Raw genomic sequence first — 20,326 nt, 5'->3', positions numbered from 1 at the left:
GCAGTGTGTTTACCCCGGGGGAGAAGGCATCTTTACAAAAGGGTCGTGACACCAGTACCTTGGTTGAGAAACACTGGCTTAAAAATTAAATTAAAAATGTGAACTGTAAAAAAAAAAAAATTCCCTTTTGGGCCTAGCTGGTACAGTACCTTAATGTCTTTGCTACAGGGTTTTCAAATGCAGTAAAATGAGCTAAAGGGGGTTAATTAAGTGAGGAGAGAATTGACACATAGGGGCCTATACTATAAGTCTTCATAAAAAAAATCGCTGGACGTTTACGCCGCCAGTTTTTTTGAGCATTGCTATCATGGTATTCAGAAAGCCTGGATTACCTGTGGTAGCCAAATTCCCAAAACTGGCGAGTAGCCGGCGACGGGATGATCGCCTCTCTCAAAAGGCCTCACCAGGAGATTTCTTTCAGCTGCAGAGAGAGAGCCGTCTCTCCCTGCGCATGTCTCGCGAGCGATCAAAAGATTTTAATATAATGTTTAATACTAGTGTAGATGAGTAGGGGGTCTCCGGAGCAGAACCGCATTGATTTCAGGTCCGTGGACCCTCTGCTTCTTGAGATACAGGCCCCGTTATGGGGTGCCGGTATTTCCTATGCATTTAAATGTCTCGCGTCACGTGACCGTGGGAATAAAATGCACAGGAGATACCGGCACCCCATAACGGGGCCTGTATTTCAGGAAGCAGGGGATCCCCGGACCTCAAACCATCGCGGATCTGCTCCGGAGACCTCCTGCTCATCTACACTAGTATTAAAATGTATATTAAAACAGCTTCATTATCTTATCGGCTAGCCGCTAAGGGGGGTGGATGAAGGGGGTAGTAGTCCCAGGGTGGGTGTTTAGGCCTGCCTAGAAGGTTGCGGGATGAGTTAACTCCTTCACTACCATAGTGGTTAATACCGCTATGGTAATGAAGGGGTTAACCCCTCCCGCTACCTCACGGAAGGCCTAAACATCCATGCTTTGGGCTACTACCCCCTTCACCCAATCCCTCTACACCCAAGAAACAAAAATAATCACTACAACCCTACTACTTACCTCCTTTACCCCAACAACCCCCTACAACACATACAGTACAGTAATGGGCAAAATTACCATTATCCACATATGGATAATTTTGCATTTGCCCATTATAAAATAAAACATTAGTCAGCTAGCATAAATAAAGTAAATAAAACGTTCTACTTACCCCTGCCATCATGAAGGGCATCCTCGTCAACATACTCCAGGTCCATGCCCTCCATTGCCAGCAAGAGCGCAAGAAAAAAAATACACGCTAATGGCCCCTAACCCCTTAATCACCTTAGCGATTAATAACCGCTATAGTAATTAAGGGGCTAACCCCTGTCCCCTGCTACCCACCCCAGACCCTCTATACCCACCCTCTACCCACTGAGGGTGCCCCCCCCCCCAAGGTTTAAGCTTGCCCCTCCCCATTTTCCAAGTTGGCAGATCAGTTTCATTTTGCCAGGTTACGACAGATCCATGTAGATCATTCTTATTGTAATTATACAGGTTTACAAGAATTTTAACCCAGGGAATGATAGGACCTGCGAACAGGGTCTACATTGATGTGGCCAAAGGGCTAAACTAAATGAGAATATATAGATATTGCACTGTGTATTTTTGTCACATTGGAAGTAGCTTTGGGCATCTGATTGTTTTTTGTTGTATACATTTAGCCACGCCCACTAGCACTCCTTTTGACACTTATATACATATATATATATGTATTATGTGGTAATGGTTGGTGTTTCTCAAAGCTTGTTGGGTATTTGTGTGTCTGTACTGCAGGTGTAAGATCAGGGGTTGAAAAGTAAATTTGAGTGTCGTCAGCATAGAGGTGATATTTAAACCTAAGAGATGTGATTAGGTTACCTAGAGAAAGTGTGTACAGAGAAAAGAGAAGAGGTCCCAGGACAGAGCCCTGGGGTACCCCCACAGAGAGATCGATAGAGGAGGAGGAGATGTTAGCAGAAGAGACACTGAAAGTACAATGGGAGAGGTAAGAGGAGATCCAGGATAGAGCTTTGTTATGAATACCAAGAGTATGGAGACTGTGAAGGAGAAGAGGGTGGTCCACGGTGTCAAATGCTGCAGAGAGGTCAAGTAATATGAGCAGAGTGTAATGACCTCGGTCTTTGGCAGTATTGAGGTCATTAGTTATTGTAGTGAGGGCTGTTTCAGTTGAGTGAGCAGTGCGGAAGCCAGATTGTAGAGGGTCTATGAGAGAATGCGTTTTGAGAAAGTGGCGCAAGCAAGAGAATACAAGATGTTCAAGGAGTTTAGAGGCAAAAGGCAGGAGGGAGACAGGTTGATAGTTAGAAAGACAGGAATGGTCAAGTTTTCTGTTTTGAGTAATGGTGTAACAGTTGCAAGTTTGAAGGAGGAGGGAAAGGTACCAGAGTAGAGGGAGGAGTTAAAAATGTGTGTGAGCGTATGGGTTATAGTAGGAGCAAGAGGTTTTAGGAGATGGTAGGGAATGGGGTCAAGAGGGCAAATGGTAGAGGGAGAAGAGGAGATCAGCAGTGACACATCCTTCTCTGAGAAATCAGAAAAAGAGTAAAGGAAGGCAGGAGGAGAGTTGGGAAGCGGTGTAGGATGGGAGGAAGAAACAAAGGGATTTTCTGACTTATGGATTCCACCTGTTCCTTAAAATAGTCAGCAGTCCTGAGGTGAGGTAGAGGAAGAAGAAGGGGCAGCTGAGGGTGGTTTGAGAAGAGAGTCAAAGACAGAGAAGAGTCGCGTGGGTTAGATTTGTGCGTGTTGATTAGTGAAGAAAAGTAGGTTTATTTAGCTTGAGAGAGGGCAGAGTTGAAACAGGATAGCATACATTTGTAGTGAAGGAAGTCTGTGAGAGTGTGAGATTTACTCCAGAGGCGTTCAGAGGAACGAGTGGAGGAATGCAGCATGCGCGTGTGGGAATTTAGCCAGGGTCTGGGGTTAGAAGGGCGAGGATGGCGTAGAGAAAGTGGGCATGTAGATCGAGAGAGCAGGAGGATAAGGCAAAGTTGTAGTTCCTGACTGACCAGGTTGTCAGAGTCTGGATAAGAACTGAGAGATAAGAGGGAGGAGCGTATAGTGAAATCAAAGGCTGGTAGGTTAATAGAGTGCAGGTTTCTGCAGAAACGAGGGGTAGATGGAGATGGAGAATGGGAGAAGCGAGAGAGAAGATGAGGTGATGGTCAGAGAGAGGAAAGGGGGAAATGGAGAAATCAGAGATACAAAAGTTTTTAGTGAAATCCAGATTTAGGTAGCGGCCATCCTTGTGGGTGCTGGCTGCAGTCCACTGCTGAAGGCCAAAAGAAGAGGTTAAAGAGAGAAAGCAGGAAGCCCAAAGGGAGAGAGGAGTCATCAATGTGGCAGTTGAAGTCCCCAAGGAGAAGAACAGGGGAGTCGGAGGAAAGAAAGAAAGAGAACCAGGATTCAAAGTGAGAGAAAAAAGCAGAAGGGGGATGAGTAGAGGTAGGTGGGAGATAGATGACCGCTACGTGGACAGGGAGAGGAGATAAGATCTGGACAGTGTGAGGCTCAAAGGAGGGAAAAGCAAGAGAGGGGGGAATAGGAAGTGTTCGGTAATGGCAGAGAGAGGAGGAGGCCCATGCCTCCACCCCTGCCATCAGAGCGCGGAGTGTGGGAGAAGGAAAGGCCACCATGGGAGAGGGCAGCTTCCAGAGCAGAGTCAGACTGAGTGAGCCAGGTCTCAGTTATAGCAAATAGGAGCAGAGAGTGAGAGAGATAGAAGTCATGCACAGAGAGGAACTTGTTAGAAAGGGAGCGAGCATTCCAAAGGGCACAGGAGAAAGGGAAAGAGGAGGTAGGGTGGCAGGGGATGGGTATGAGGTTGGAGGTGTTGACACCAGAACGAGTAGAAGTTGCATTTGGCAGGCGAGGATGAGAGTATGTAGAAATAAAGCAGGGACCAGGATTGGGAGAGATATCCCCAGAAGCAAGGAGGAGAAGCATGGATAATAAATATACAGTATATCCTGGGTTCCTCCACACTTGTCCCTAGAAAACATTAATTATCAAAGATATAACCTTTGCACATCTTTGTTGTTTTCCATGATAAATTGGGAACAAATTGCCCTCCTCCCCCACACTTGAAAATTGTATAAAAACTGTGAAAGATGGATGTGTGACACCAGGTAATCCTCTTTGCCTTATGAATGCAGCACAAACATGGTAACTCCGAGACCAAGGTAACCAATGGCCCTTCACATCTGTTCTGCTTACTATTCTAGCAAGAGACTGTGAAATGGAGCGTTTTACATAAGTAATACTTGCATGTAAACAGCCTACAATAAGCTGCCAGAAAGAGACAGATGACCACTTTGTTGGTCGCATTTTGAAACTTTTACTATAAATCGTAGTTGCCAACACTCTCTGCATTCCTAACACATCCAATTTTCTCCAAAATGTAACAAAAAAAGGGACTGGCAGTATATTCACATTTCCAGAGAAATTGAACAGTCCCAGTTATTGGGAGGCTCCTCTATCACCTAAGAGGTTTAGTGTTAAGTTTGTTTACAATGAACCACATCAATCTATTATGACTAATACGGCTCCATCCACTAAAGTAATTTTGCATTCATTATCGGTGGAAAACCAAACGTATTTTCATTCTGCAAAAACTAATCAACGTTACCCTAATGGTTACTGATAGTAAAGCTGTGGATAGCAGGGGCTGGAAGCAGCACTTTGCAGATAACTCTTATTTGCCCATTTTAAGCTCGTGAAAAATGGGTCAGTGGATTTAAGCAATTTAGAGGCAAGAAGGAAAGTAAAGCGATTTCAGGATGCCTGAAGGGAGCTGCTGGTTATAGACATTTATAGGCAGACAGTTGCCCACAAGAGAGGTGAGAAATAATACAATACAATAATTTTTTTCTTAACCTAGTCTGGGTCGGATGGAGGGGTTTACAAAGTGGAGTGTGGGAATGGTGCTGAAGTGGTTAAGCGGATGGTACTGAATACACAAGGTTGTAACTGCCAGGCCTGTGTGGGCCATATAGTCCAGGTGTGCTCAACTCCAGTGCTCAAGACCTCCCCCCCCCCCAACAGGTCAAGTTTGAAGGATATCCCTGCTTCAGCACAGGTGGCTCAATCAGTGGCTCAGTCACAGATTAAGCCACCTGTGCTGAAGTAAGGCTGATTGAGCCAGCTGGGCTGAAGCGGGGATATCCTGAAAACCTGACTTGTTGGGGGTGTCTTGAGGACTGGAGTTGAGAACCCCTGACTTAGTCTGATCTTTGGAAAATAGCTTTATGTCCCCGTGCTTTACCATCACATGCTGGAATAACCGACCTCAATGCACCATGGTAGTAGGCAACAATATCTTGGGTAAAGTGAATAAGACTGAAGAGAACAATGAAAATTAACCTCAATATCATCACTGCCTGAACCTTAACATACTACATTAGAAAGTGATGGTGAACATATTTTTGTACTCCATGAAATAATAAATCATTGTGGTTTCAATATAAACCAACAGAACACAACTTTTCCAGTGTTAGAAGAGGTTGGGATGCATGATTCTGCAGGCCCATCAATTTATAAAGGAGAGAATTTGCATGTGTTGCTTCCATCAAAATACATTTTGTCAAATGCAGGCTTTGTAGAATAAGGCTCTGAAACAGGAGATCCTATTCTGAGAGTCTTTGCAGCTCTGCAACCACACTTGGGGACTTATTCAATAAACCCCAAAGCAGCCGATCGCACCATGCTCACGTCAATGGGAGTTTGGGGCCGTTTTGGGGCTTATTGAATAAACCACTTTGTTTAATACTGAAGATTATATTATATCCGTATTGGTCTACATGAGCAGGTCTGGCATGATGGTGGTGGCATCGCACCGAGGCACTGCGCTCTTCTCCACAACAGTTTAACTGATTGTCGGGGGAGAGCACGGGGCTTCTGTAAGTATCTCTTACCTGGTCCGGCGCCAACTCCCCTCTTACAGCATCCCATGATGGCACTGTGACATCACTGGCGCCGCGTTACCATGACAATATGATGCCGCATGGTAATGTCATGTGACGCTGCGATGTCTGAGGAGAAAGGTCTGCCAGACCAGGTAAGAGACCCCGGGAAAGCCCATGCACCCGAGCCCCACACAATTACAAGCCGGCCCTGTACATGAGGCATTATAACATGCTACTGTATACTAAAATACATATATTGCTGTTATTATTAAATGCCTCTGCATCTGATGCAGTCTGTGAGACCAAATTGTTTTTTTTTTTTTTTAATCTTTTGCGTAATAAGAGGCTGATTAAATGTAATTTGTTTTCCATTACCTCTCAGTGCTCCTATGGATTTTGCGTATTGATCTTTCTAGAGGAGTCGGTGGCTTCCTAGTTCTCAGGATGCACCCCCTAATAATGATCACTGGTGCGCATGGATAATTTATTCTGTTTTAAAGAGGCAGTGCCACATACCAAGTCATTTTTAGGCCCTCTCTATGTGGTTGTATCATTTTACTATTCCCTGATACCTGATTACTTTGAAGAAGAAAACTGTGGTTTTGAAAGCTGTGTAAACTGTAATTTATTCTATGAAAAACTCTAATATTGGTTCACTAAAAGGTTTCGCAACTCAAAGCAACTCTTGGTCAGACACAAAGTGGCCCATGCTAGAAGCGTTCATAAAAAAAATCACTGGGTCATTTAAATCGCCTGTTTTCTGAGCGTTGCTATCACGGTATTAAGAAAGCCTCGATAACCTGTGATAGTAAAATTCCCAAAACGGGTGAGTAGCCGGCGACGTGAAGATCGCCTCTCAAAAAAAGGCTTACCCGGCGATTCCTTTCAGCTGCAGAGAGAGCTGCTCAGAGATAGCCGCCTCTCCCTGCACAAATCTTGCCCGAAATTAATGTTTTTTTTAATATTCATTTTATTACTAGTGTAGATGAGCTGGGGATCTCTGGAGAAGAACCGTGTTGTTTGTCCGGGAAACCCGTGCTTCCCTAGATACAGGCCCCGTTATGGGTTGCCGGTATTTCCTATGCATTTGATTCCCATGGTCACGTGACGCGGGACATTTAAATGCATAGGAGATACCGGCACCCCATACCGGGGTCTGTATTTCGGGAAGCAGGGCTCCCCAAACCTCAAATAAACGCGGTTCTGCTTCAGAGACCCCTGCTCATACACTAGTATTAACATTTATATTATAACAGCTGCTACCCACAATAAACATTAAAAACACAAAACACTAATACCCACCTCCTCTACCCCCCCCCCCCCATGATTGATACCAGAGGCTGCAAGTGTCCGGGGGTCCTCAGGTGGTCCCTGCGGGTGTTAAAAGGCCCTTGGGTGGTCTCTGTGGGTCCCCGCGGATCCTCAGGTTGTCCCCGCGTGTATATGGTGGTCCTCAGGTGGTCCCCACTGGTGTTTGTGGGCCCTCGGGTGTGCCCACAGGTGTCTGGGGGTCCTCGAGTGGTCCTCACGGGTGTCTGTGGCCCCTCGGTGGTGTCTGTGGGTTTCCGAGGGTCCTCAGGTGGTCCCCGCCAGTGTCTGGCGGCCCTCAGGTGGTCCCCAGGGGTTTCCGGGTGACCTCAGGTGGTCCCCGCAAGTGTCTATGGGCCCTCAGGTGGTCCTCGCAGGTGTCTGCGGGCCCACAGGTGGTTTTTGTGGATGTCCAGGGGTCCTCAGGTGGTCCCCGCTGGCTTGCGGTACCAATTCTGTGGTACAAATGACCCCTGTCATCATGAAGGGCATCCTAATCAGCTTACATCCTCTGTACATGTCCTCTGTTGCCAGAAAGAATACAAGATAAAATACAATCTAATGGCCTCTAAACCCTTAATCCCTTTAGCGGTTAATAACCTCTATAGTAATTAAGGTGTTAACCACCATCTCCCGCTACCCACCCAAGAGGCCTAACCACCCACCCCGGGACCACTATATCCACCCTCTACCCATTGATTGGCATAGTGGTACATCATACCCATATAATATGGGCATGATAAGCCACTATAACAGTCAATGGTCACCCTAAAAAAAAGCTTGAAGGCCAAAAATACACAATAATTAAAGATATACACGAGCACCGAAACACCCCAATTAAATAAATAAAAGCTCTAGCCAACCAATAAATGTAATCAATAAAAGCACTAACCAACAAAATAATTAATTAATGTTAAACACTAGCCAACAAAACAATTAATGAATTTAAACCAGTAGCCAGTAGCCAACACAATAAATAATTAATTTAATTTAAAACGCTAACCAATCCTAAAATGTACTAAAAACAAGCCATCCAAAATCCAAACAATTGAATACAAACAATAAAAACAAATACAAAAAATGGCATTCAATTCAAAACAAGCATTTGCCAAAAAATGCATTGCCTGTCATTGTATTAATCTGTACCCGGCACAGATTAATACATTATCAGTCAATGGGCAATCACAAACATAAAAATAAATAAATACTGTACAATGAAAAAACTGCAAAAAAGACAATTACATTCATTCAATATTTTACTTACCTTTAGAAGTCTTCACCCTCCGAATCCCGTTGTATCTGCAATCTCTATCACCCACAATCCAAGGCCAATCACCTTGAAGACCAGCATCAGGTAAAAAAAAAAATCTTCTTTCTTTTATCTTCTGTCACCGTCTTCTTTCTTCATCTGTCATTATTTTTATCTTTTTATATTTTATCATTATCTTTATCGCCCCTCACCCGGTGATTTTTTTATGACGGCTGAAATTTTTGACGATTCATGCCTTTATCGCTCACTTATCGCTTACTACTGGATAGCAGTAGTAGTCCGACAAGTGATCGATAAGTGGCTTATCGACGCTTATAGCATAGGCCCCAAAGCCTCCTTTTATTTGACCTGTGGTCTTGTAGGTCAGCGGCCTTGTACGCTACAAATTTCATAGGTTTTCTGAGACGAGAGGTCTGCAATCCTGCCTTTCCTCATTATCGCTTAGCAAACTATGCTTCCACTGCTGCCAGGGATTCTGGGTAATGACATGCAAATGAGGACATACAGTGTGTCACCTTTTAATATGAAGATTTGTTTTTTGTGTGCTATATATTCGTCTATGCACTCTTTCTACTTTTGGGGTTTATCTATGATCTGTGTGTAAGGGGGTCACTCCCAGGTTCTTTGATGTCCCTTTGCCCCCTGTCTTACCCCTGTGGCAGTGGGGGAAGGGGACGGCGACTTCTCCCGGTGGGCGCCGCCTTCTTGGTTGTGACGCGAGGTTCGCGCAATGCGCAGAGGTTGGCAAGGGTAGCGGTGGCCATTACAAGTGTGCAGGAGCTCTGGGAAGTTGAGGCGCAGTTAAGCGTAGTGGCGGCCATTACAGCTTCGCACAGGCGCAGGAGAGAGAGCGCACGCGGTTCCCATAGGAAAGAGATCCTGAGTGGACTACATCTCCCAGCAGCCTCTGGGGAATGCCCTATGATCCCTGTCACCTGCAGCCAGCCAGCCACTGAGACTTGCAGATTCTCTGCAGCAGGGGATTTGATACAATGTTGTGTGCAGACAGGGATTGTTCAGTCAGGCTGAGGACACAGAGGGGGAAAGAAGGGGGGCAGAGAGCTGCGAGCTTATGCCCTAGGCCAGAAATCCCCAGGCTAGAGTTGAGGTCCTGACTCCCCACTAGAGAGGGTGGGTGTTCATAGGGACAGGCCCTTAGGTAAGGACCCTGTGCCCCTTCAGCTGTGTGCTAGGCAGGGATCTAGTGACAGATCCTGTGCAGTTCATTAGTGTATGGAGAGAGAGAGACCCTGTGTAGTTCCTTAGTGCAGGGACCAGTGATAGTGTTGCTGCATGTTCCTGTAAGCTGTGTTGCTGATACAGAGACTGTCCTTATGGTGGGACGTTCGGCTGGACCCCATCCACGCGGAGGTACAGATCAGCGCTGGACCAAGCGGCGCCGGTAGATCCTTTGCGAAGACACCCAGGTATTTACAACCTTCCACACGTGCACCAACTTTAACTTGCTCCTCACGTGTAACAGGCCTGTTCACACACTTGGGTGGGCTTGGACTCTTTGGACACGGGGTTGGGAAGGGGGTGTAAAGGTATAGCCCAGTTAGGGGCTAAGGAGGTTATAGCCCAGTTAGGGGCAAGGTTATAGTTGCCAGCTAGTGGCAGAGGATGGTACATATATCTTGTTGTGTATTGCTGATGTATGTGTTAAGTTACATTCTGCATATAGTAAAGACCGTTGCTATTTTACATCCAGTGTATGTGTTCATTTGTATGTGTCCTGCGAGGAACAACTCCCGCACTGCTGGGAGCCATCGCAGGTGGAGGCGCTGCACCATATAGTAGTAGTAAGAGTAATTCACCCCAGGTTCCCCGTGGCGGAAGCTCAGCCCTCCTGGTTGCCAAACAGGTACAGCACCACACTGATAAGTAGTCAGATACACCTACCCACCTCAATCTCACTTAGGGTGGGGGTAAGAGGGCTACATGTGTAATAGCCGAGTTCTCTCTGAGCTGTGCAATAGTTGAGCTTCCAGCAGGCAACATGTAATTTATTAAGGTGCAGTAGCATTGAATGGTCTCCAGAGCACTGGAAACTCACATGGCTTTGAATGGGAGTTTCTGCATCGTGTGCTCAAGCGGCACTATCGCGCTTTAATGAATAACCCCCATTGATTCTCAAACAGGTTGCTGGGTGACTAAAAACATTACAATATAGAAATCTACTCTTAAGGAGATTTTAAAAAGAATCATTTTTAAATTAACGTTTTTAATTAAGAAAAAAGAAAGGTACCATAAAAATCCTGAATAAAATATACATAAAAATACATGTGACGTGAAGAACGTATTCCTAGGGATTTCAGCGGGTTAAAAAAAAAAAAGCTTGCGAGTGGCTGCTTTCATGTGACAGATTTTGCTTTTAATAGTAAAACAAGTGCTTTTAAATTCACTTTTTTTTTTTTTACAAATATCTTCTCACTAGCTTCTGCCAAAGCTTTATCTGAACAGATTGAGGATTTCAATTTAGTCAGTCATTAGTCTACGCAGAAATGGTTCTTGTAGGCAGAGCAAGTGTATGGCTCCTATTGCAATGTGGGATTAATGGTATTCATAGCACAGCACAAAAATTGGTTAAGGAAATCTTTAAATGGGTAACAAGAAATTTCTTATTACCAAGAATAATTAGATTATTTTTTTTTCTTTTAAATTGGCATCTTACAATTAAATTGTAGAGGCTCATTTAAAAAAAAAAAAAAAAGTACATATTTTGTTCTGTATTGGGGGTGTTTGTTATAGTAAATAAATGTGTATTGGGAGCTATTATAGCAGTCTTACATTAAGCCTGCTTTGCAATTTATCCAATATGTTTAGTGAACAGGGAGGAATGTTTGGAACTCTTCATTGGTGGGGGCACATCGCAGTATCCAGAGGACCTTATATTGGTGGTTTTACCAATAGGAAGCAGGGTGCCTGTAGCCTGAGAGAAAGTTATAATATAGCATCAACATTTATTTTAAACCTCCCCCACCCTTTTTACTGGATAAGATGCAGAGGGTCCCTTAGAGCTGATCCGTGCTATTTTCCGTTCTGGGTACCCAAAACTTGGGCTAATAGGACGCCGCAACATCATCAGTTGCGGCTTTCTTTCGGAAGGCCATTTAAATCTACTTGAAATACCAGTAATACTGGTCACATCACTTGTAAGTATCTGGTGGAAACAGGGGTTTTCTGCAGCGGGAAATAGCGAGGTTCAGCCCAGGAGCACCCCACGTTCCCTGCCTCTTTTCTTACAGGATTAGGAATTTCTTTGGAAGGGTTGATGCTTTAGGATTCAGGTTGCATAGGGAGAGAGAGAAACAGAAAGAGAGAAAATAAGCACAATGTTGACTCTCAAGCAATTTTTAGAGCCAATTTGTATTTGACAAAAACTTAAAAAAGGACCAATGCAGATGTAGATGCAAGAATGAGGTGCTCAGATTACCAACACTGATATGGCTTCGGATAGTATTCTGTCGCACTCAATCGGATCGCTGGGTCTCGAGGACATGTGAAATGTTCTTTATTTGACAGAGAAAAGGCACAACGTCTCAAGGAAGACTTCCCCGAAACGTTGTGCTTTTTCTTTGTCAAATAAACGGTGAAAATGTCCTCGAGACTCCAGCGATCCGGTTGATGAGTGCGGCAGATTACTATACCTCCTTTATATATCAGGAGGAAAAGGATGATTATCCTTGCCAGCTTGCCTCACTACCACCATTTTTTAGCATCATTTACACGGCCAGATAAACTGCTACTAATTTTATTTAAAAAGAGACAGGCACTGGGATTTAGAGGCACTGCTTACTTTTTGTCACAGAACATTTGACAGAATTTCATATATACTGTATACACTAGATATTGATGTTACACATCACCCATTTGCAGTCCCAGTTATTGGAGGACAGTATTACTTTTTTTTTTTTTTTAAACCACCAATAGACATATAGAAAATGTGGGATGTTCATAGCAGTCCAGTCAGTTCCATGTCCCATTCATGTTCTATTTTTAACACCTTCTGTGATTGCCAGATGTGGGATATTGACATTAAAGGTGCATACAATATTTGCATGTGAATGGAGGTTTTGCAGCTTTACATTTTGTGTTTCGTTTTAACCCTTTTTTTCTGCCACATGAGACTGGCCCCTCTGGTGGCAACAGAATTAAGTCTAAACACAAAAGAAAATGCAGATCTAGTGAACTGGTAATAAATGATCAAACTAAAACTATAATGTGACAGCCGGTAAACCGAAACCCATTCTCCCTAACGGAGTAATTGATCACATCTTCCTCATGCTCTTTCACCGAAGTTGGGCGGGAAAAAACATGAAATTGTTCACAAACTGAATTAGAACCATTTTACATATCTGAAATTGGTGTTTTACAGAGCACTCAGCAACTGAAATAATGTTGGTGAATATATCGCAATTGCAACTTTAAGGGAGCGATGCCAATTACCTGGCAGCTTTGACTTAAGTAATACTACATCTGAACCAGGATAAATGACATTTAAACAAGGGCAGCAGTGACACTCTACAGTAGTAATGACATCCACTGCAAAACCACATCTGATAATGGATGACATACTGTACAGTAGTGATGACAGGTTGTTGCTAGAGAACTATTTTCTTGCACTCCCCGCTTTGCAAGTCGCAGGGAGCTCAGCTGACTGCGTGCTTTGCCTTCTATGCTTCATTCTCATTTCTTCACTGGTACTGTATATCTCCATTCCAACATAGCCCATTACTAGTCAGAAGCACAATAACAAGAGAAAAATGTGCGGCAACAATTTCCCAGAACCCCCGGCTGCAATGGAAACATTGTAGGCTAAGAGATAATGGTGAAAAGCAGGTTTGCAGACCTGTCTGAGACATGTGAATGTGCTCACAAGTTATATTTTTATTTGCAACAATGACTAATTTGAGTTGGAACATTCACTGTTATCTGACCACAGTCAGCAACTTTCATCTGAGCTGTGTGGGTCCTGAAACCAAACAAGCAGGCTTGGGATGAATAACCCTTTGAAGAACCTCCTCCAAGGGAAGTGTAGACTCATTCTCTGAATACTTGCCATTCTGATAGTTAGGAGTCCGATTTTCAAGGCCAAAAATGGAAAGGTAATTAAATGTATGAAACATAAGCTATTCCAGTAAATATGTCAGTCCTTTAACACTTGTTGTTTTTAATTCCCTTCTACTGGAATAAATACATGTTTCTTGCTTTTAGTCCTTAATTGTGTCAGAGGAAGCTAAACATCTTTGAATGTTTGTGGTACTTGAGGAACATGGCATGAAAAGGGTTAAGGTTCCAGCATGGTGCTATTGCACACCTATGTTATTTTATAAGTGAATTACACCATAATTACCCAATGGCCTTACTGACCAGAGTACACATGCTATAAAGAAAAATAATTGGCCAACATTTTCTCCACAAGATAACAAAGGACTGATCAGTTCACGAGTCGTAATAATATTGTCAATATAGTCTTTTCCTGGCGCTGAGGGGACAACCTTGTTTTTGCTTCTCGTGTTTTGAGATTTTACTTATCGGGCAAAATCATGACAGTAAAAACCCTATAACAATACTTGATTTAAAAAAAATATAGATTTTTAATTTGGTGTTACTTTTTAAATGCTACTTTCCTATTTTACAAACCCAAATAACTTTTTTTTTATTTTTTAGTTCCACTTTATTTACGCTTTTTCACCCAGTGTTTAAGGATTGTAGAATTGCTTTTAACACTGGCACAGTATCACTACTTTTGTGATCCAATACGGCAACAGACATATGATTGATTATGTGACGGACATGTTTTGGAATCTAACATTTTAAAGACCTTTTTAAAGGACCCTTGAAACTCGATCACCCTTATTATTATTTTACATTTTCCTTGGAGCATCACTCTAACATCCCATTACACCTATTTTCCCAGTGCCCACATGGTCTTCCCAGTACTTATTTTGCAGACTTCCCAGTACAAATGTATTCTATCTTGAGAATGGGAAATAGTTCCTAATTCAAAAAGTATATGAGCGTATGGTTCCAACATTTTTAAATTCTCTTTCAGTGAGTCAGACTCCTTTTTAGCATCAGTCTCCCATAGATTTAAGTTGAATCTCTGTCTGAAGTCTTCACTTTTTGATCTGCTAAATCTCCCCTATTGTCTTTTGGACCTTAATAGATATGGGACCTGGGAAACCCCATGACAGCTCTGTGTGTCCTTGTGTTAATAGCAATATCACCTTGTAACTTCACATTGTTATTTATAATAAATACATTTTAAGTTCTGAAATACAGCTATCATTGTGGCTCATTCTACTCAATACAGAGGGATCTCTAGTATAGCTACATAAATGACATTACAATGTAGCCAGCCTAATTGTTTCTAGTGATAACAGAACATATCCTATTTCCCAGTATCATAGGATTCAGTGGCAGTCATGGTGCAGAATATCACAGCCTAGCCCGCCACATCCCACCAGAGGGAACAATGAACTCTCTTACATCTATAAGTGACTTCTTGTTTTAGAAAGTAGCAGGTGGCTGACATTACCTAAACCTTTCATTCCCAAGTATTATAACCATGTCAAACTCCTGTGGTTAGGTTACCATCACATGACTGCTTTGAAGACGGAGCGGATCAAGTGTGGTATTAAATGTTACCATTGTGTTCTCTAAAGCCTTGTGTTGCAGTAACAGGCCACGTGACACAAATGTTTCTCTTTCATGACAATGCTACTTCAATTACAGGAGCAATCTCACCTAAAATACCAATAACATGCATATATCTTGACCAACAATATATACAGTATGATCCTTTTACATCTTCAAGACATTAGGATGCAACTGTGAATTACCTCAAAGCAGTATACTGTATAATGTTTGTAGCATGCTGTTTATGAAGTGTGTGGCAAGGATTTGTGGCAAGGATTTGGGGCTAAAAAAAACTAAAATAAAACGACATGTAAACAAGTTGAAGGGCATGTTGTTCCATGGCTAAGTGCATCTGCAATACACAGCATGTTGCTAAGTGGCACTGCACCTTTAGCAAGCGGAGCTTCTATTGAACATAGGTAGCGGTTTCCCTAAGTATGTCAATAGCTAGCAGCCTTCCTCTAATTGGAGCAATCATTACAGGGTTTGTGCGTAAGTTTCAGCCCTTTAGCGAGTAAAATACAGCAGACGCTGCTCAAAGGTTCATTCTCATGACAAGAGGGAAAGCTAGCAGCACTCGTATTACACACATGCTTTTCTCTCGTGCAATAAGGATTTCATCAGTCCTTAATTCTCATTACGAAAATATTTTGTACCGTCCAGGGGTGGCCAACTCCAGTCCTCGAACTACCAACAGGGCAGGTTTTCAGGATATCCTTGCTTCAGCACAGGTGGCTCAGTCTTCAACTGGGCCACCTGTGCTGAAACAGGGATATCCTTAACACCTGACCTGTTGGTAGCTCTTGAGGACTGGAGTTGCCCGCCCCTGGACTGTACATTAACCACAGATTTTAACCCTGTTCTACAATATGTTGCTGCCTCCTCTGTCAATTAGGGGGGTTAACTGATCCCTCTGCCATGTAAAGCTTATATACAAATTCAATAACACACACTGATATAGGGGTAGAAGGGGCTTTAAGGAGTAGTGCTGTGTCTCATGTGAACTTCTATGCCAGTTAGACATTGGGTCAAACTTACCATTCTCCCTGCCATTCCTTTCCTACATCCCCTGCCTTGGATTGATATCTTGTATTTAAATTTTTTACATCTGTGGAATATTTTGTAAATCAGAACTGCTCGACCAGAGGAAGAGAAGAGAACTCTCGAAAGCTTGTCTTATAATATCAATTATAATTATAATTGTTAGTCCAAAAAAAAAAAAATACGCTATCGCCGAATACTGAAGTACTCAACACTAAGAAAATAGAAAATGAGTTAATTTCTCATTCCTCGAAAAGGGAGAGAGGGCATTGGTACGCGTGCAAAGGCAACGACGTCTACAGGCTAACCCAGAAACACTGAGAGAATAAAATACACACCCACTCATATATTATTGATCTAATGTATGCTGATAACATTATAATCTTGTGCATTTGTGCTTATGCTGTCCGTGTGCAATGTCTCTGTTCTCTATATGCCCAGTTGCATTAGAGGGTGTGGGGACGATTAATGGGCGCATTTCTTCAAATCTGCCTCTCACCCCCTTTTTTTTTTTGCGCGTTTCTCTTACGTTTCACAACATTTTTGTCCAGGGGACAGAAATTTTGATTTTTGAGAATTAGCCAATTATTGCCAGAATTTCGTGAAAACGGCAGCATTTAAAGAGCCATGTGATCTAAACTTAGGGTCAGTTGTTCTGCAAATTGATCTTTAATGATGTGACATTTAAAAAATAAACACAATCTACAGAAAAAAGGGCAGAGTTCATCTATCGGGGAGTTCTGGGGACGCACTGGGGTACCGAGGAGTTCTGGGGACGAACTGGGGGTACCGGGGAGTTCTGGGGATGCACTGGGGGTACCGGGGAGTTCTGGGGGTACCGCTATAAATCTATTTACTACTTGCACATTTATTTCTTTTAACTCTTTGCTGCCAGAAGGGACTGCTCTGTATCGCATTGCGGGCGCCTCTGGCAGCAAAGGGGGGGTTAAATAAATTAGGATCACTATACAAAATGGACTCCCCTCTAGCACATACATATTGGCCGTTTACCACATTATGGAACAGTTTCCGCCTCTAATGAAGTCAAACTTTTTATTTCCCAGCGCTTCAAAAAACTAATTATGCAGCCACAGACTTCACATTTATAAGCAAATAAGCTGGCACATAAAAATGAAAGAGTTTGGAATGATGTGGTTGTAGGTTTTTTTTTTGGGAGGGGTTTGATGGATGATACAGAATGCCATGTTTCATCAAATACTTCTTTAGCTGTCTAATTAAATGAATGAGCTGAAATGTGTATTATAGAATTTATTGACTTCTTGATATGGTGCTTTTAGGCCAAAGCAACGACAAATAAAACAAATGTCCGAGTGCCGAATACACTGATTATCTACAGCACCTGTGCGTCGGGAGACTATGGAGACTCATTCGTTACATACAGTACAAGGAGGTAATTCTGCCCTTGTCTGGTTATCCTCTATATACTTTAGCAAAGTGTCGTTTCTCACTGAAAAACATTGATTACCAAAAATTCTCATTGAAATTTCAGCTTGCAGATCAAGGTGCAGAGAGGGAGGGAGATGTAAAATCCCTGCAAATTGGATCACTGTCAAATTAAGTGAATAGATATCCCAGTTATTTTCAGAATGGCATTCCGGGGCAAATAATAAGTATTTTGTAAACGAAAGGAAAAATGTAGTAGAATTAATGTCCTGCTTTACGCTATGTGTGGCTGTAGCTTGTAAGGCAATGCAGGTATTGTGTGTGTGTGTGTATAAATATATATACACAGATGTAGCAGACTTCATTGCTCCTGCTGATAACATATTGTGTTATAACGCAGAATATCAGAGTATCCCACCAACACGACAGCGGGAACCATATCTTTGCTACATTTTACACATTGACACACATATAACGTGATTGCACCTGTTAACGCTAGCAGGTTATTTAACAATAGTCTTATTGAAACAATGGTTAAGGAGAACGCATTATTTTGTGAATTAACTCGCATTAACACGGGTAATTGTATATATGTGTGTGTGTGTGTGTTTGTTTAAACTAAATGTATAATGAGATCAGTTTTCTGCCCGGTACAACCAACTGTCCTTTATAAGCAGGTCTGCCCATACAATATACAGGCACATTGCGTGAGTACGCCTGTCTTTTGTTGAAGTAGTGGAATACACGCACAGGCTTCCGTGACTGAGGAGATGTGCGCAGGGCATGCCGTGACTGAGAGGATGCACACAGGGCATTGCGTGACTGGGCAGACACGCACATCACATCACATGAAGATACATTTACAGAGTTCTCTGAAGTGGAGAATATAAGCACATGGCAGCGTGCAACAAACTATACACCTCCTGGAAGCATAAGAATTCTGGTCACAATACAATTGAAGGGCAATAGTGTTCCGTCTATGTATGTATATAAAATCAATGAAATTAGAATGTAGCTATAGTATAGGGGTAAAAGGTTTCCCCCCCCCCCCCCTCTGATGGGTATTGTATCTGATCTACTATTCCTCCCTACAGTATCTGGTCTTGGACAGCACTGAGTATACAGGCAGTGAGAACTGCATAAAATACCCTACCTTTAACACATTTAAACAGGTATATTTGCAGCAATTATTCCATGTGACCGTGTACATTTTCGTAGTTCAACATGCAACATCATACAGTATGTGTTCAAAACCTGATGATGGTTTGTTTGAAGCATTTATTCAGCTGCCTCCAGCATTCCTTATAGTGCCTGTTATTTAAACTTTAAAAAATAGTTTTTACAATTGTATGTAGAAGTCAGCGTACCTGGTACAGAAGCTTAATCTGACAGCTCGAAAAATAACACGCACTTCCCCTGCATGTATGTTAAATGATTACGTTTCTGTGCATATGAGTATATTTCTGTAAGTGTGGGTGTCTGTAGTGTATCATGTATATTTCCTATGATAGGGGGATACAGTCCAAATAACACCTGAGTTCCTAACAGTGTAAAATACAAAACAGTCAGTAATTTGACACAGATACTGTATCAAGTTCAGTGGCCGACAGCTTTTGTTCACAGATCAGAGGACCCGTCCCACCTAGTTGCCCCAGGCAGGGAAAGAAGGAACGGAGGGACAAGCCTTTGCCTATAGAAGCTCAGCATATTTTAAGCAGCTTCAAAGCATCTTTGCACCGAGGGGAAAAAACATCACAAGTGAACTTTGGCCACAGGCACAAGTGGAGGGATCTGAAATACTGTAGCACATTAGTATTGTGGACTGTGGCTATGTCTACCGAAATCTTATAGCCTCTCAAAGGCCACAATGTGGGGGTGACACAAAAAAGCGTTCCTTGTCGCAACAACGGCATTGCTATATTGTCTGATAGGTACGGTTTCGGTAAAGTGCTCGGTTAGGAAAATAAACTAGCGCCGCAGATGCTTACGGTATCACTTCTCTGTGTTTTACTGAAGTGGCAGCTGAATGATTTAAATAATAATAATTGAGCCATTTCCTTAACATCAGGCTGCTTGCGTAAAAATGTTATAAATAAATAAAAGGAGAAAATCTGCCTTCTGCCCAGAGCGAGTCGCGAGCCAACATTACAACACAGCGGAGTGAATCAAACACCTTAACCCCTTCTGCTACAGTCACTTTGCTTCTTACCTTCACTGTTCGTAGCAGGAACACAGGAGGCTAAAGAGAAGCCAATATAGAGAATGCAAGCAATCCCTTGTGCCTGTGCCATTGATACTGTGTATCGGTGCGGAATCGTCTCTCACTGTCTGGCGTTCGCTCTTCTCCTCAGTACCTGACTGTATCAATGTGTGTTACAGCAGACCCAGGCAAATCCTAATGCACTTTAAACACATTTGCTCACATACTCACAGCCAGGCTGCATGCAAGAGGAGGGGGGTATGCTGCCTATCAAAGCCCAGCAGCCAATTGTGTCCAAGGGCTTTGCTATGACTGAAACCCACCCCCTTCATCCCACAGCTAAACCATCCCCAAACACACACAGACAGTACACTCTTCCTTCTAACACTTCTCCTCATCGCTGACAAGGGAGCACCTGATGGCCATCCCCCGTCCGAAAGTGAAGCCCAAGCACTTTCTACGACCGGCCAGACATTGAGTTATTGCTTTAATTCAAAAGGAAGCAATTACCACGGCCTTACAT

General features: G+C 42.9%; 1 protein-coding gene across 3 annotated transcripts in view; it reads right to left on the bottom strand.

The window, feature by feature from the left end:
* The window catches only part of EPHA8 (EPH receptor A8), a 206,801-nt gene extending 186,693 nt beyond the window's left edge, over positions 1 to 20,108 (bottom strand). Inside the window, exon 1 of one of the 3 annotated variants that reach the window (XM_075605786.1) lies at positions 19,813 to 20,108. In XM_075605786.1, the coding sequence (XP_075461901.1) occupies positions 19,813 to 19,894 (82 nt within the window). In that variant the 5' untranslated portion in view covers positions 19,895 to 20,108. The remainder of the gene's footprint in view (positions 1 to 19,812) is intronic. The other 2 variants (XM_075605784.1, XM_075605785.1) reach the window with 2 other exon arrangements.
* Positions 20,109 to 20,326: the final 218 nt, after the last annotated feature.

This window comes from Ascaphus truei, chromosome 6 (assembly GCF_040206685.1).
Source record: "Ascaphus truei isolate aAscTru1 chromosome 6, aAscTru1.hap1, whole genome shotgun sequence".
In the NCBI taxonomy this organism is placed as follows: Eukaryota; Metazoa; Chordata; class Amphibia; order Anura; family Ascaphidae; genus Ascaphus; species Ascaphus truei.
Note: the sequence above shows the minus strand (reverse complement) of the source record. Positions and strands in the feature narration are given on the sequence as shown.